This window comes from Sapajus apella, unplaced genomic scaffold, assembly GCF_009761245.1.
Source record: "Sapajus apella isolate SASKATOON/1434 unplaced genomic scaffold, GSC_monkey_1.0 scaffold38, whole genome shotgun sequence".
Lineage (NCBI taxonomy): Eukaryota > Metazoa > Chordata > Mammalia > Primates > Cebidae > Sapajus > Sapajus apella.
The window spans coordinates 19655500-19672746 of NW_022436978.1; the positions used below are offsets into that span (position 1 = coordinate 19655500).

Below are 17247 nucleotides of genomic sequence, written 5' to 3' on the forward strand. Positions count from 1 at the left end.
GTTCTCTTAGCTATTCCAACCTTTTTTTTTAATTGAAGAAACTCCAATAGACTTAAATTGGTCATGAGAACTACTGGTGATGTTTCAAAAGAGGACAAATGCCATACTGATGTCTGAATACTAAGGTTCTTTTCCATGTCTGTGAGTATAATGCTTGCTTACACATACTAGCAAAGAACACAATTAGCATACTAATTTGATTCTTTATCTAAAGAATGGAAGATTCTTTTGACACAGACAGCTGTCCATGAATAGCAAGGGTGACCTCTGGTCAGTTTTCCATCTGTCTTAGAGTAAAAAGTCCAGACTTAGGCACACATTAGCTGTATGACCTTGGGCAGCTTTCTTGCTACTGTTTCTCAGTGTCTTCCTCTGTAAAATGGGAGCACATCTAATACTTGCCCCACAGCGTTGTAGTAAGGATTCAGTTAGCACTTTGTTCACAATAGACACTGTAATTTTTTTTTTTTTTTTTTTTTTTTTGAGATGGAGTCTTGCTCTGTCTCCCAGGCTGGAGTACAGTTGCTCAGTCTCAGCTCATTGCAACCTCTGCCTCCTGGGTTGAAGCGGTTCTCCTGCCTCAGTTTCCTGAGTGGCTGAGACTACAGGCCCGGGCCACCATGTCCAGCTAATTTTTGTATTTTTAGTAGAGATGGGGTTTCACCACGTTGGCCAGGCTGGTCTTGAACTCCTGAACTCGTGATCCACCTTCCTTGGCTTCCCAAAGTGTTGGGATTATAGGCGTGGGCCACTGTGCCCGGCCACTGTAATATTTTTAAACTCTTGTCTGAATTTTTTTATTCTTAGGAAATTTGCAGTAATCCTAGGACTCTTTACTTGTGCCTGCCTTTAAAGAGAGGGATAGAGAGAGGTTTTCCTGCATCCATTTTTGAGCCCTCCCTGTGAACTATGTGGGGTTAAGTTTGCCTTGACTTTATTCAAGAGGTCACAGTTTCCTTCTTGCCCTTGGTTCCCGGGATTATAAGTCTCCACAGGATGCACAGAAGCAGGGGGTGGAATGTCTGAGGCTCATCTAGTGGTCACTGGAAGCTCTTAGAGTATCAGGTTGACAAATCAAAATAGCGCCAATTACAGCTGCATGACTAAAGTTTCCCAACATCTCCCTATACTGATTCCCTCTCCCCAACCTTTTCCCCTTCCTTAGACCAGTGGCTTTCAACCTTGGCTGCACTTTGGAATCATCTGAGGAGCTTTAAAAACTACTGATGTCTGGGTCCCATCCTCAGAAGCTCTGATTTAACTTATCTGGAGCATAGTCTCAGTACCGGGCTTTAAAAAAATTCCCCAGAAAATCATCACACTTTGAACACTAAAAACTTTAAAAATAATTTAGTTTTCAATGTAAAGCCTAAGCTAACACATGCCAGTAATGCAATTAGTAAAAAGACAGAAATTTAGTCACGACACAAAAGATTAATGTTATGCTATTAATAATATTTCGGTATTTTGTGATTATTTAGATCCTACTTTAAGGTAAACAATAACTCTGTCCACTCTTGTTCCATAAGCAAGGCTGTTGAGTGAAAGCTGGTGTGAGGAGACACCAGGCTGGAAGGCAAGAAGCAGTAAAACGTGCTCCAATCACTTACTGAAATGCCCCTAAGAGCCAACGGTTGGTCAGAGGACCCTCTGAAGTCTCAGCTCCAGGAATCTAAGAATCTCTCATTTCTTAGTAGCTCTGCCAATTTAGTTGCCAATTTCACTAAGTGGGTATGTTTTAAGTCCAGTTTCATGAAATTAATGTGCCATGATCAGTTGTGATTATGTTGTAAGAAATATGAAATAATAATAAAGTTCTGGTGTTTGCAGACAATATATTTAAGAATTAATTACAGCACATTCAAGATTACCCTTGCAATAGTATTGCTTTCACCCTACCCCAACACACTGTTTGGAATGGGAGAATATGATGAAGTTACAATTACCATGGGGGACTGCTATTGGACATGAGTGTCCCTGTGGAACAAAGCTTGGGTTTTTACAAAAACCAACCTCCCAAGTTAAAGAAGTTCTTCACTGGCCTCAAGTTTGCAGCAGTGCATACTAATGGAGGGTGAAGGAGAGGCCCGGACAAAGGAGCTTCTCCGTGGTCCAGAACCCAGGACCCAGTCTCTTTTTTGGGGACAGAAAGAACCTTGTTTTCTTACATTGGTGAAGGAAGCTTGTTGATGAAGTTACACCTTAAGCTATCTCTGCACTGAAAATTAAAAAAAAAAAAAAAGTCTTAAGTAATCCTATCAATCTCTTCTCATCACTAAAAATCAGTTTATAAACATGCTAAGTGCAAATACAAGCTTTTTAGGAAAAAATAAGGCCAAGTCATTATATATATGTGTGGGGCGGGGATTCTCCTGATATATGAAGTGCTCGTGAGCTCACCGGTAATTGTAATGTCTTCTGCTGAAGACGAAGGAATGAATACTTCATTTAGCTTTTTCATTTGCTAACTAAACTTGCTAGTTGCATGAAAAGAGAAATTATCAGTTAAGTAATTTAACCCAACACTGAGTTTTTTTAAAGTTCTGAGCAGAAGGGAAAATGAGGCCTGAAGATGAGGCCCCGAGAAGGGAGAAAAAAGGCGGGAGAACTATGGTAAGCCCTCCATAAATGACGGCTGGAGGTGGCCAGCAGGGTGGGGAGGGTGAGAACGAATTCCCTGGGAACTGTTTTCAAAGCAGCGATGTGCAGAAGAGAACATGCTACTCTGTCTTTTAAGAGCAATGAGCTATTCTGAATATTGCTTACAACTTTTGGTGCTGGCAGTCACTTTTTTCTAGTAAGAAATTTAGAATATAAAATCAAGGATTTTTGAGGAATTTAGCATATGCAAATTGAAATCACCTGGATGCTGTTTTTCACTCTGCTACTAATCTCCATGGTTTAAGACAAACTGTATAACTCTTCTATCCTTCAGTGCCTCAATTTTCATTTCAACATTTCAACTTATTAGTGAGTCATCTTATGTGAGGTCCTTTGGGTTAACTGAGTTAAGATCTTACTTTTTAATTTTTAAAGTAAAATGGATCAAAATGAGCAAACACATTTAAAATATACAGTTTGTGATTCAGAGTCCTCATTTTCATATGGCCAGTGGAGGGAAAGGCCACACTCAGACCTCAAGCCAAGTGTGATGGATTTCTATTACTCTCTGTTACTACCAGTTCTCTTAGTAACAGTAAGTTGCAGAAAATTAATGGGTGATAGCTCAGGAATGAGCTGCTCATCAAGAGAAAACCAGGGAGGTTTGGGGGTACTTCCCTAAACTTTCAAAGCAGACAACTATCCTGACTTCCCATAATCCATTTCACTGGGTCACTCCCTGAGACAGAATTCTGCAAGGGCCAGTCTGACACAGGCAGAATTTGTTGCACTATTGATGTTGAGACACGACATTTTCTTTTCCTTCTATCTCTTGCTCCTTATTTTTAAACTGCTATTTATTCTATATTGCCTTTTATTTTACACTGACCCTAGCCTACAGTATGGGAAATCTCAGTTTTTTCATCCTGCAGATGATTTCTGGCTCTGTGATTTGAGATCCATTACCCTTTACAGAGCTTTTATGTCACTAGAGGCAGCTTTGCATTTTAATAAAGTTTCCAATCCTCTAGGGCCCTCTCCCCTGAAACAGCCCCAGCTCCCCAGGGCTGCTGAAGAGTTGAGCAGAGAGAGTGGAAGCTTTTGTGGACAGTGATGCTGACGGCAGATAACTCCAGCTGTCATCACAAGATCATCCAGATAAGGAGGAACAATCAAGTAGGGGCTTACGGTCCACTTGAGTTTTTCTGATTGTAAAACCAGCCATTTTTCAATTTAAATAATTTAAGGATTCCAGCTTCTCTATACTCTAAGGCTCATTTAGCCTCTTATTAGCTAACTGTTTCTCCGGTTCAAGAGGTGGAAGGGAAGAGTGCAGATTTTTTGTTATTGTTAATTCACAGCAGTGGGTAGTGGCATGTAAATAAAAATAAGCCAAACAAATTTGATGAGAAGAGAGAATAGGAATCCATAGAAATAATCATAATTGATTTTTAAAAGTTAATTAAAAGGAATAAAAAGAGATGAGGACTGCATGGCCTAGCATGTATCAACAGACAAATGACAGAAACTTGATTCCCAGCTCACCAGAAGCAGGAAGCACACTAACACAGCTCTTAATTTGAACTTAAAAATCTCAAACTCTTTTCTAAGTCCTTTTCCTCACAGTATTCCAATAACAATTTTATGTCACATTGTTCCCATTGAAGGAAATGCTGTGAGGAGAAAGAAAAAAAAGCAAAATAAAAGTTGCAATAGCCCAGACAATTGAGCTCAGCACTGATCACAGAACCCACCTGTACCACGTCCGTGATCGAAAATGCAGCCAAGAAGCCACAGTTGGCATAAGGTCCTCTTTCTTTTTCTCTTAGTTATAAGCCTTTTTTTTCTTTTAAATTTTGCAATCTTTCCTGCTTCCCTACTCTCTGTGATCAAAGGCCAGTCACCTACAATATTTACTTTCTAGTGGTATACACAGGAGGTAGGGTGCAAGGCATTCACTTCATACCAGAAAGTAAGATATTAGACAACAGTTCAACAAGAAAGTGAGGCCCTTCTTCAGCCTTTCAAGTGCTGCTCTTGGCAGGATCATGATTCATTTTTTTGTGTAGGATCTCTAAGGATGAGAAGGATGCTGGAGAACCACGATATGCCCATGGGCCTGCCTTTTCCTTTGCTTAGGAGACATTCCACTCCCATGAAGACAGGTTACACAGCATGAAGGTCAGAGCCTCAGAGACAGCAGGTTGGATAGTCAGAGAAAATACGTTCTGACAGAGGTAGGACCCATGGTTACCACCAAGAGTTGAATCTGACTGATAGATACTCTTTCAATTATGAGAAAGACAATGATCACATGCACACTCTTGATCAAACAAGGTCTCCTGCTGACACTTGAAAGGAATCTTCTTATATGGAAGGTAACACCAACAGCTAAGATGCCAGGATAGTAGGGAAGGCCAGGAAATATGTTTTCTCTTCTCTTTTCCTTCCTCCTTTCCTCCCTTCCTCTCCTTCTCTTCCTATCTCCTTCTCTTCTAAGCAATAGAAGCCCATCTTTGAATTGCTAGACAACTAGCATAGACTCAATTGCTGATACATACATAGCTTTCAAGAAAATATTATTTCTGTCTCTATTCAAAGACCAGACCACCAAACTGGTGGGCTTTTCCCCACTTTCCCTCTCCTCTCATTTCAGAATGAGGAAAAACAACGACGACGTAAAACAGTCAGATAAGCTGTGAGCGTCAGAAACCGCTAACATTGCTTGTGCTCCCGGTATTCATTTATTCCTTTCTTTCTCCTCCCTCCCTCCCTCTCTCCCTTCCTTCCTTCCTCTTCCCTTCCCTCCCTCCCTCTCTCCCTCCCACCTTCCTTCCTTCTCTCATTTGTTCTTTCCTCCCTCCCTTGCTTCCTTTTCTTTCTTCCCTTCCTCAGACTTTCACATTAGAGCACTTGTAGTGACTTCTTTCCCAGGCTGTAAGCTCTGTAAGGTCAGGGGTTCTGGCTGATTCACTCATTACTGTATTCCCAGCACCTAGTCCTATGCCTAAATGTTTGTTGAGTGATTGAATTAATAGGATTTACTACCCATAAGATAAAGATAAAAGATTTGTAAACACAGAACCAGTTAACATAAATAGTATAAACATTACTTTATAGATCTTTTTTTATCTGCAAAGGTTTGATTAGAGGAGAATTTCCTAAAATGTGTTAAAAATATTAGCTCTGAAGAATAAAAATAGACTTTTTGACACAATAGGTTGGGGGAACCTATGGAAAATGGTTTGGGGTACTCTACATTATACAGGGTTCAAAGAGATCGTTACTATTCCCCAGTTTCTCAAGTACAGATTTTCATTGTGAAGTTCTTAGAAACAGACATAAATTATTTGACCGTGTTATCTTTTTACCTGGCATAGCTTATGGGATGGCATTCCATGAAACATGTTTTGAACAACTAGCATCTTAATTTAGTTTTTCAAAAATATTTTCTTTCTTTTGGATTTAAGTGCTAATTATTTTTTCTACTGCAAAAATTACCACTAAGTTAATACTACTGAACTGTGCAGTTAAAAATGGTGAAAGTGGCAAATTTCATTTTATTTTTATTTTACCACAGTTAGAAATACTATTTAAAAACCTCCAAAATATTACTTTACTGAGAAGTAACAGGAATCAATCTTTTCCCTAACGACGACGACAATCCAACCAGAATTAATGATATTGCCCAATAAAGGGCTTGCGTTTGGTCTATAATGTTAAAAAATTCCATTTACCACCCAGATGCTATATCTTCAGGAAGCATCCTGATTTTGAACATATGGCTGTGACTCTCTTGGTGTGAGCTTTTAGTGACATAGCTTAGGATGCCTGCACATACAGACCTATGACTGCGTTTGGTTAGGAGAGTAAGCCTGGAACCCGGAGACAACAGGGTGACAAAATTGACATTGTCACTCTCTCAGTGTACAACCGTGGGCAAACCCCGTTTTCCTTTTCTAGAAGAGCCTCAGTCAGTAATTTTTCACCTCTTCCCTCCAGCATGGGATTTTCACGAGTAAATCCTAATGGAACTCTAATACACACAGCAGATAATAGCAGAGGTACTCTGGTCTCCAGGGGGCAGGCGGCCGCTTGGCTCTTTCCAAGTCTTACACCTGCTTCTAGGAGTTAAGACTAAAATAGAGAAGAATGTTTGTGTTCGTTATAAAGCTTGTGACCCACACAGTATTCAGCTGTTAAAGAATACAGAACACTGCTACACTACATGTGGTGAGCACCTTTTGAATTTCAACATATATTTTAGATTAAAAAATAAGAAAAATATCACCAGAATGTACCCTTCCCCCAGTCACTTTGTGTATACATTTTAACATAAAACCTTGATGGCAAGTTAAAATTGAATGCAAATATTATTCCTGAAAAGTTGCCCATTTATATGGCTTTCTTAGGCTCTCTTAGTTTATAATGGGAAGGTTTTGCTAATAACAAAAAGTGTTAATTACATAAATATGCGTGTTCTTTTTAAAGCCTTACACTATATTATGAATAATACACAATAGAAATAAATAGAAAACTGCTTCAACAGAAATATTGCTCCTTGAACAGCCTTTAACATTAGGACATGTTTACTGGGAAAATGCACTACTTGTGACAGGGTTACCAAAGCAATATTAACCTTCTTGAAATTTCATACCAAAGTCAGCTGTAAAAATCAGTACCAGACACGGTAATGTAACTACTTTGTCAAGATTATATATAGAATAAAGCAGATATTTAAAGCTACATTAAGGTATGGATAAATAAAGAATCCTTTGGAAGATTTTCAACACACATGCATCACAGCTAAAACCGTGATACAGATTGTCCTAAAGACAGCATTCTTGGAGATTAAAACCTCTTGCTTTCTGTTTATTTATTTTTTTCGTTTGGCCACTGCTGCTTTTGCAATTTTGTGCAGGCTATCAAACATTTAACTTGTCCTTAAAGCAAATTAAAAAAAAAAAAAAAAGACAGACATATCTATCTTTTGGGGTAGGCATTTGTTATATTGACAAGTTACCAAACACTTTCACTATATCTGATAAGACTAATGAGTCATTGTAATCTATAATCAAAAAGAATGTTTGCTTCTGCAAAAAATAATAATTTACCCCAAACTAGCTTTTATAATAAGCAAAGAACTCAAAGTAGTGGTTTAAAATGTATGATGAAATACACACTATAAAATTGCAATTACCATCAAATGCAAGTTAGATTTACAAAATAATTTTTCAACAAATTAATTTTGTTGCTATTGTTTTATTGTAAGACCCATTACTTGCCTAGTCTTGTAGTGTTGATGTTTAAAAGGAATTCATGTTTTAAAATAATCCTAAAATATTTCAATAAAATCTCTTAGGGGGTTTTTCTTATTTTAGAAAATGTTAGCTTGAGGCTTCCTTAAAAAATAAAGGTCAAAAGTCAGAAAGGATAATAGCTGATGGTTTTGATAATGCTAATTATATATTACTGAGAATAAAGGTAGAAAGGGAAATATGAATACTAAAGAAAGATAAACATCCCAATGCTGGATTTTAAAAAAAGAATGAAAAACCCTTAAAATGTCTTTGTACGTCACTGTCATAATTCAAAGACATAATGAAGCCTGAATTAAAAATGTCAGTTTCTGTGAGTGTTGATAACTTGGTTCTTTGTTGGGCAAGTCAAAATGTGTCTGTTTGATAGGCAAAAATGACTGACTAAAAATGGGAGAAGTTGAATCTAAAAAAAGAAACACACACATACACGCGCGCACACACACACACACACACACACACACACACACACGACTTTTAAAAAAGGCCCATAATGTACTTGAAGGAGAAGACCTGTAGGGTAGGAGGCAATATCTTTAGGAAGTCATCAAGCAGCACTAAAAGGCAATGTCCATGGCCAATCAAAACAGTTTCTCTGACTGCTGGGGTTCTTGCATCTCTGTCTTTACACTAGACTGGAAACCCTTTGTACTAATTACCAGACTGTACCAGATTTTCTGGTTCAGTTCAATCTTATAATTGACTGACAGTGATGGGCAAGGAGGGGGAAAAATTCAGGCTCACCACTGCAAGCAGAGGGTCAGAAATGGTTTCACAGAGAGCTAGTCACAGCCTGGCACTGAAAGCAGGGTTAAGCAAGCATCATCAGCAAGTTCTTGTAATTCCCAGGTTAGAAAGGAAGTTAGGAGGAAAACACAACAACCCGTGGCCGCTCTCCTCCTACACATCAATCCTTAGCATGCAACCATTGTACATAAAATAAGTGAGGAATAGCCCTAAGCGTAAATTGTAATTTTAGGTGTCACAAAATTTCAGATGATTTTTATTTTGCTATTGGGAGGTAGATAAAGGTTTGCCTCCCAAACTCAAATATGGTCATCTTTCTTAAGTAGGCTTTTGTATTTATAGTAAGGAAGAAAAACAGTGCTGCTATTTCATTCCTAGGGCTCCAAATAATGAAAGTGAAGGCATATTTAGCCTATGATATGTTACATAATCAAAGTCAAGCATTTGAAAGCACTTAACATCAAAATTCTCACATCGTTTGCTGTTTGTAATTCACTGATTTGGATTTACTGTTTATCCGTGGTTAGTAAAATTGTTACCCAGGAATCCATCCTTTTTAAAATAAAAGATTGAATAATAATTTACAAGAACTTAGAGTCAACACACTAAGAAAATAGAACACCTTGAGCACTGTATTAAGGACTCATTCGGCTGACGACCTTTGTTATTTACTTAGAACTGTTCTTTACCCACTTTATTTCTAACCAAAAGAGCAACCATAGCTTTAGCTACAACAAACATTAAAAACGCAGATGTCAGAATCAGGGTCAAAATGAGAACTCAGGCCATTCGGTAGGCAAGTGAGAGTTATGTACTATCATGTTGAGGTCAATTGACTTGAAATTTAATCACAGTTTAAGCCCCTTTTCTTTCCAGGCTAAAGAGTAAGCAACACCTGTGCCAGCAGCAGCTCACATTGCAGTTGACATAGCAGCCAGTTCAATTTTTAGTTACAAGTCAATTACTTACTGGAATGGAAAGAGAACATTTCATTCATTCCATGGATGGCCACTTTTCCGAAGAAACCTGCCAGGCTTGCTTTCTCCAAAAGAAGAAAAGAGAAAAAAAGTGAAAGTTAAAAATAAGTGATGTACTGCAAAGTTTTAGAGCTAGGCCAGTACACTACAGCAGAGAAGTTGTGCAAATAGCTTACCTTCCAAGTACTGAACAGAGCTGTCCTGTAAGTGAGGCCTATCCCAGCTGGTAAGTCCTGGGACTTTCCTTATCAGAATTAGGTAAAATTGTAAGAGGTGATCTACACCTGAGAAGAGGGACCCGCTGACCGTGTTAAAGGAAAGAGCAAATGAGTAAAATGTCTTCCCCCAGCTACAGTCAGCCCTGGTGCAAGGGGAGTTTCAAATGCACTGGCTATAGACTTTTGTCCAAAGCTGTGGTTCTTTTTTTTTTTCCTTTCTTTTTTTTTTTTTTTTTTTTTTTTTTTTTTTTTTTTTCTTTTTTTTTTTTTTTTTTTTTTTAGGGAAGCTAGATTAGTTCATACAAAACTCAACAATACAGCACTGAAACCCATTGTTGATATTCAACATTTTTCACATAGCGGAACAGAATAGACAATACGGTATCTAGGAAACCATGGGCTGGATTACAAACTGATGATATCTCATCCTTCTGGGGGCCTGTAATCCTTTTTATTACCTACCACAGTAAAAAAAAAAAAAAAAAATCACTGTGTGTGGGGAACTCTCTCAGAATAAATCAATAACATTGCCATTCTTAGGAAAATAGGATAAATTAAAAGGAAATCTTGCTTACATCACTAAGTCCCTAAGTGCTATTTGCCTTTTATGCAAGTTAATGATTTTTAAAATTGTTCTTATCTTAACGTTTATATGAACTTCCATATGTTCGAGAAAATTAAATTATCTGTAAATATTTGCTTAAAGACAATGTTCACAATTAACTTGGGTGTTCTATTTCTCATAATAAATACTCGGAAAGTTATTTATTTCAAAGTGCCCAAGATTAGAACCTAAGGCACGAGTACAAAGTAATTTTCATTAATTTGCTTTAAATACATGTGTTGGGTTATTAGTAAACTATATTTATTCCTCCATTAAGATCACATGGAAATTCAAGATTTTCTGGGCTAAATAATTATTTTTACTTTTAAACTTTTCATTGTCTTTTAAATTTTTCATTTTAAAATTGCATTTCCTGATTATGCATAACTGCAAAGCTATTCTTTACAAGGAAGTTATGCCTATTAACCTTCTTGAAAATCTGGTCCAATCCCTTTTTAAAATGCAATCCAGTTCCCATACTTTTCTTATGCCTCCAAATGGTCTAGGTAGCCACAGAAGTGATTGTTCCTACCAGTTTCTTTTCATCACTTCTGCAATTGACCAATTGACAACTGATTGATGGTTATCTTTTCACTTCAACAATGAAAGAAATTACCATCACTATAGCTATGTACAGTAAATGCCTCCAGAGTAAATTGCATGATTCTAAAATTCTCCTTAGCTCACTTAGTAAAACATCAACACAAAAAAGTTTCTTTTTTGCGCCTCCTTTCCTGTACCAGAGATTTGGCCTTTCCTGTCAGCTGCAAAAAAAGAACTTGACAGCTTCTTTAAAAAGAGGAGTATAAAGGAACTTGAATAAAGGATGGCACTGGGCCTGTCTCAAGCAAGTGGCCATTCTTTGCACTTGGAAAAAATTAGGCATGTGAGCACAGATAAGCCCTGTAAGAATACTCTGAGGACTATTCCTGGTGACCTTGAGATTCTCCTTCCTGCCTTAACCATTCCTGAACATTAGAGAAACAACATAGATTCTAAACACGGAGTTGCCAACTTATTTCGACTAGGTGTTGTTTTTTTTTTTTTTTAATTGAAAGTGAAACATCCTTAAATTTTTTAACTTCCTTTTTTCTTTAGCACTGGGAAGACTCCCTTGCTCCTTCTAACAGTGCTCAAAAAAATGCTATTATGCAAGTGCCATATTCATTTATTACATGTTGATGGACAAGAGCTTTAAATTCTACCCCCAAATCTAAATTTACTGTAAATGTGAATTTACTGTAAATGAAAGCCTTGAATCTTGTCAGGGAGAGGGATTCAAATATCCTTTTTCTATCCCTGTGCAATTAAAGTCATTTTTTCTAAGGGAAGTAAAGATACTACTATGAAAGATTGGGCTGATTTACTGTCTTATTCCCCCACCCCCACTTTAAGATCACATTTTTAAAGTGAAAAAAAACTATACACACCAGAGTAGATGAGAAGCATGATTTTTCACTATTTCCCTTGATGTTTCAGGTTCATCAGATTTGTTCTACTGCATATTTTTTTAATGGGTCTCCTAAAAACCATTTTCTAAAAAATTAAAAAAAAATGAACTATAGTTTTATTGTGTAGAATTATTTGGCACAGTTAAACTTTTCCCACTCCATCAATATTATTAGGAATAAATAATTTTTATTCACTATCGATTCCATCTAAGATGGGCTAGTTTTCTCCTATTTCTGGCCTCATTTAACCAAATAATAATTTCTTATTAAGTACCAACTTTATGGTTTTTTACATGGTAGACTCTATAGAATGCATGAGAAATGTGAGATGAGATTCTGCCCAGCAGAAGTAGGTAGTTTATTTTTGGAAACAAGATGTAAGTGTGGGAAATAGATGCTGAATGAAGGTGTACATATTATGTCGATACATATGCATGAAACATTATGTATTTTCAAATACTTGGCATCAAGATGACACTAAATTTTGTTTACGTAAACATGATTCATGATCTTTCACATTATCTTTGCAATATTTGTCAGTGATATTATTCTTCAGACATCCCAGGTGACATTTATAAACTATCACATTTATATCTATAGTTAATCTCTAAACACATACTCATCTGGACATCTGGACCTACCACAGCTCATAGCTGCATCAGTAACACTGATTCAAGATGCTTCAGTCTCGATCTTTAGCCTCAATCTTTTTCTTTTTTTTTATTTTTTCAAAAAATAATTTCTTTCCAAATTCATGTTGAAATCCTATCTTTTTTCTTCTTCTTCTTCAATTTTTTTTTTTTTCTTATTGCATGAAGTCTAAACTTCCCTGCTCAGTTCCCAGGGCTTGGCAACATACAGTTTCATGGTAGCACCTCTCTAACGTTATTTCCCATCAGCCAGTTTACTATTTATTAATAATATCTCTTACTATTATATACATGCCTAGATGCACGCCATAACATTTCATCTTCTGTCTTTATCCTAGGTATTAAGGTCCAACTGTGCTATACCACACTTAGGAATCTGTCCTGCAGTGGCAGCCACGCAGATCTCTCTGTTCCTACATACTTTTTACACATTATTATTAGTAGTATTTGATACAAGGTTTTGCTCTGTCACTCAGGCTGGAGTGCCGTGGTATGCTCATAACTCACTGTAACCTCAGACTCCTGTGTCAAGTGATCACCCTGCCTCAGCCGCCTGAGGAGCAAGGACTACAAAGATGTACCACCATGCCTGGCTAATTTTATTTTTATTTATTTATTTTGGTAGAGACAGGGGTCTTGCTGTGTTTCCCAGGCTGGTCTCAAACTCCTGGCTTCAAGTGATCCTTCCATCTCTGTCTTCCAAGGTGATGGAATCATTATTGACTTTGATATACATTTGGCTCAGTTCTAATGCCACCTCTCTTACGAAGAGTTCTTTTTTTTTTTTTTCCCCATTTATTTATTATATTGCATTTTAGGTTTTGGCGAAGAGTTCTTATCACATGAAATAAAATAAATCTGTTCTTCCACTATACCCAAGAGTTCTTGGTACACATCTTTATTATAAGTCATAATCTTGAACTGCATTTGCATATTATTTTTCCCAGGTAGAAGTTAAGCCCCACGAGGAAAGGAGCTAATTATATATATCTTTTTTATGTCCAATTATTGGCTTATAGATGCTCAATTAATGGTTATTTGATAAAGACATGATTCTTGTTCCTAAGAAACTCTCATTTCAGGGAGGAGTTTCTGTTAGCTGTGAGATGAAGATGGCAGCTGAGTAGCTGGAGAAAAAGAACTGGCAGTTGGAACAACAAGCAATTCCTTTAAAAAGTAAATTGAAAATGCAAAGTGAATATTTAAGTGTTTTCATAGTGAAGATTATCTATCTCAAAGCCAGTCACTTGGAACATAGACAACTGCAACTGATACACAGTTACATTTTTAGGCCAGTCCAAAAAATGCCTATTTGATCATAACTGGGCTGAGTTGTGGTAACAGCCATTTATTGAACACTTGGTAGTTTGAAGCACTGTAATAAGTACTAAAATTATTTCATTTCCTTTTTCACGATAACCTGATGAGGTGGGTATTATCACCGCCATTTCACAGACAGGAAACTTGGACTTAGAGAGGTGAACAGTTGCTCCGGGCCACGCAGACACTGAATGGCAGAGCTGGGAATGGAGCTCTGTGATACTGCGTATCAACGGCAATTGTCGATGTTCTAAGGCTCCCATGCTTTACATTACTCAAAACTGACCCTGCTAGGAGAGATCATGTTAGTCCTTAATGATTCTGAGGAATCTGTATATGAGGAATATGGCGGAAGAAAAGAAGGAAGACAATTTTCTATTTGTTTCTTCATCGTACAATGAGTCTCAGGTACCATAATTAAAAATTACTCTGTGTCCTCTGGTTTTCCTTCACACACATCTTGTTGAGTCAGATGCCCTTCTCAATCTTTCAGGCTCCCACTGTCCTTTTTTTTTTTTTTTTTTTTTTTTTTTTTTTGGTTTTTGTTTTTTTGAAAACCTCTCTGTGGGGCTCTACTTAACTGTGAATGTTCTGCATTCTCCCCTTCTCTGCTCATTCAAAATACCTATTACTTTAGGACATACGGTAACATAAAACCAATCTAGATAAAGTGATTCTTGCCAACATGCCAATGATGGATACATGTTGGATTCTTCTTCTTAATAAGCAGTTTGAAACAAATGCTTATTAACCTGAGTGAATCTGCAGGGATAAACATTTCAAGCCTTGAAGCTATGCAAAGTGAAGCCGATATTTCTCACAGAAGCCTTAATGTATGAACAGAATGGAGTTTGAAACGTAGGCGATGGTGATGTGTGTGAGATGTCAGAAACTGTGTAAGCAGGCCAGGCCCCCGGGAATCAGCTTCCTTAGCGATTTTTACTTTGGGTGATACAGTCACAGCTCCTTTGGAGAATATGTTGAAGACTATGCACTCCCTCCCTGGTCACACACAACCTTTTTGCTTATTATTTTACGGAATTAACGGACCTTTGAGGAAACCATGGGGTAAAGCCCTACCCAAAGCTATTGCTTTTCTGAGTGGGATTTCCTTTCCTCTACTTCTAAACATCTATGTCTTAACTAGATTGCATGTTAGAATTAACTGGGGAGCCCATTACCAGATATTTTGATTTAATAGGGCAGTAGTGTGTCTTGGGGAGCAGTAATTTTCAGAAGGCCATTCTGTAGATTCTGATGTGCAGCTATGCCTAAAACCATCTTTTCTTTCTCTCTCTCTCTCTTTCTTTATTATTTTTCTTTTCCAGGAACACATGCACTTTATTGAACGCCACTGCAGAAAAGTATGTGAGGATATAGGGGTGGTACAGGGCTCGGCTTGGGGGCAGGGCAAGGAATGGAAGGGGGAGGGAGTACGTGGGAACCAGGTCATGGGCAGAGCCCCTGGCCCGGATGATTCCTCTTGATCTATTGGTATGCTTGCAGAATCAGGATTGGGATGATGATAAGCAGAATGGTCACGATGATGCCCAAATTCAGGGCCCAAACATTCAGGCACTTGGCAGTGGAGGCGTAGGCCTGGGCCCTGGTCAGGTCGCCAGCCATCTTCCTGTCCCTGGACTTGACGGAGTAGGAGACCACTATGAAGCCCAGGCAGCAGAGTTTATGAGGAGGGTGTTGAATAGGGACCAGCCGACATGGGCACGGAGGTCCTGCTGCGGATGTGGATCACGGTGGATGTCAGGTGCACAGGGTTGTGGGGTGCCCTCATTGCAGCCACCTCATGCTCCTCCTTCAGCATCTCATAGTTGGGGGGATGGTCGGTGTTGGCAGGAATGAAGAAGGTTTGGACAGTGTGGTTCATGGTGTCCAGGGAAGGCGAGCTGTGGTCGGGTTGCTGGGTGGCTCTCCTAAAAACCATTTCCTAAGCCAGTGATGCTCAAAGCATTGTCCCTGAAGGAGCAGCATCAGCACCACCTGGAAACTTGTTAGAAATACAAATTCTGGGGCCCACCACAGACTTACCAAATCAGAAAACTCTGGGGATAGAGTGAAGCAAATCATCTTTTAACAACCCTTCCAGGCAAAGTCTGATGAAATCTTAAGTCTGAAAAACGCTGTTGTGAGCTGTTGGAGACCTCCAGAACTTTGAGTGACAAGTCAGTGGCAGTGGCCTCCTACTTGACTGGTTCTCAGGGTTGTGGTCACTTTGTGAATTGGCTGTTTTAATGTATGGATGGCATAAGAGGGTGGCAGCACAGAGGCTGTTCTGTCAACAGCAGATCTAAACATGAGAGACATTGTCATAGAAAGGGCAATTTAAACTAGCAGAGTGGATGAACTGTCTGAAGGTATGTAGCATGTACGATGAGAAATAAACCAAGGGAACAACACAGGGAATACTCACAGTTGGAGGCAAGATGGGGAAGAAACCCCAGCAGGAAGGAGAGAGAAAACTGGCAGAGAGACGGGAGAAGGACCTGAATGAGGCAGTGACATAGAAGCCCAAAGACAGTCTGGTCAATCTGCAACTTAAAATGGTCCTGAAACTGATTCACTTGATCTTAGAAATTGAAAAAGGAGCCGGGGTGCAGTGGCTCATGCCTGTAATCCCAGCACTTTGGGGGCCCAAGGTGGGCAGATCACAAGGTCAGGCTTTCAAGACCAGCCTGACCAACTTGCTGAAACCCTGTCTTGCCTCCAACTACTGGGGAGGCTGAGGCAGGAGAATCACTTGAACCCACGAGGTGGAGGTTGCAGTGAGTCGAGATCACGCCACTGCACTCCAGCCTGGGTGACAGAGGGAGAGTCTGTCTCAAAAAAAAAAAAAAAAAAAAGGAAAGAAAGAAAAAAGAAACTGAGAACAGATTTGGCTAGAACAGGGCTTCCCACCCCCTGGGTCACAGTCCAGTACCAGTAGGCCACGCAGCAGGAGGTGCGTGGTGGGCAGGCGCAGCTCATCTGTATTTACAGACACTCCACTGCTCGCACCACCGCCTGAGCTCCACCTCCTGTCAGATCAGCTTCTGGTAGGAGAACCACCCCATTGTGAGCTCCACATGTGAGGGATCTAGGCTGCACGCTCCTTAGGAGAATCCAATGCCTGATGATCGGTCACTGTCTCCCATCACCCCCCCAGATGGGACCGTCTAGTTGCAGGAAAACAAGCTCAGGGCTCCCACTGACTCTACATCATGGCATGATGTGTAATTCTTTCATTATATATTACAATGCAATAATAATATAAATAAAGTGCACAGTAGATGTGACGCTCCTGAATCATACCAAAACTATCCTCCCTGCCCCTGGTCTGTGGAAAAATTGTCTTCCACAATACTGG

General features: G+C 38.9%; 1 protein-coding gene across 3 annotated transcripts in view; it reads right to left on the reverse strand.

Annotated features, from left to right (window-relative positions):
• LOC116565015 overlaps nucleotides 1-17247 on the reverse strand; it is a 719225-nt gene that overhangs the window by 122387 nt on the left and 579591 nt on the right. For 2 of the 3 annotated variants that reach the window (XM_032298569.1, XM_032298571.1), the window contains exon 3: nucleotides 9636-9708. The exons of the other annotated variant lie outside the window; for it this stretch is intronic. In XM_032298569.1, coding sequence (XP_032154460.1) covers nucleotides 9660-9708 — 49 coding nt within the window. In that variant the 3' untranslated portion in view covers nucleotides 9636-9659. The remainder of the gene's footprint in view (nucleotides 1-9635; nucleotides 9709-17247) is intronic. 3 annotated transcript variants of the gene reach the window in all.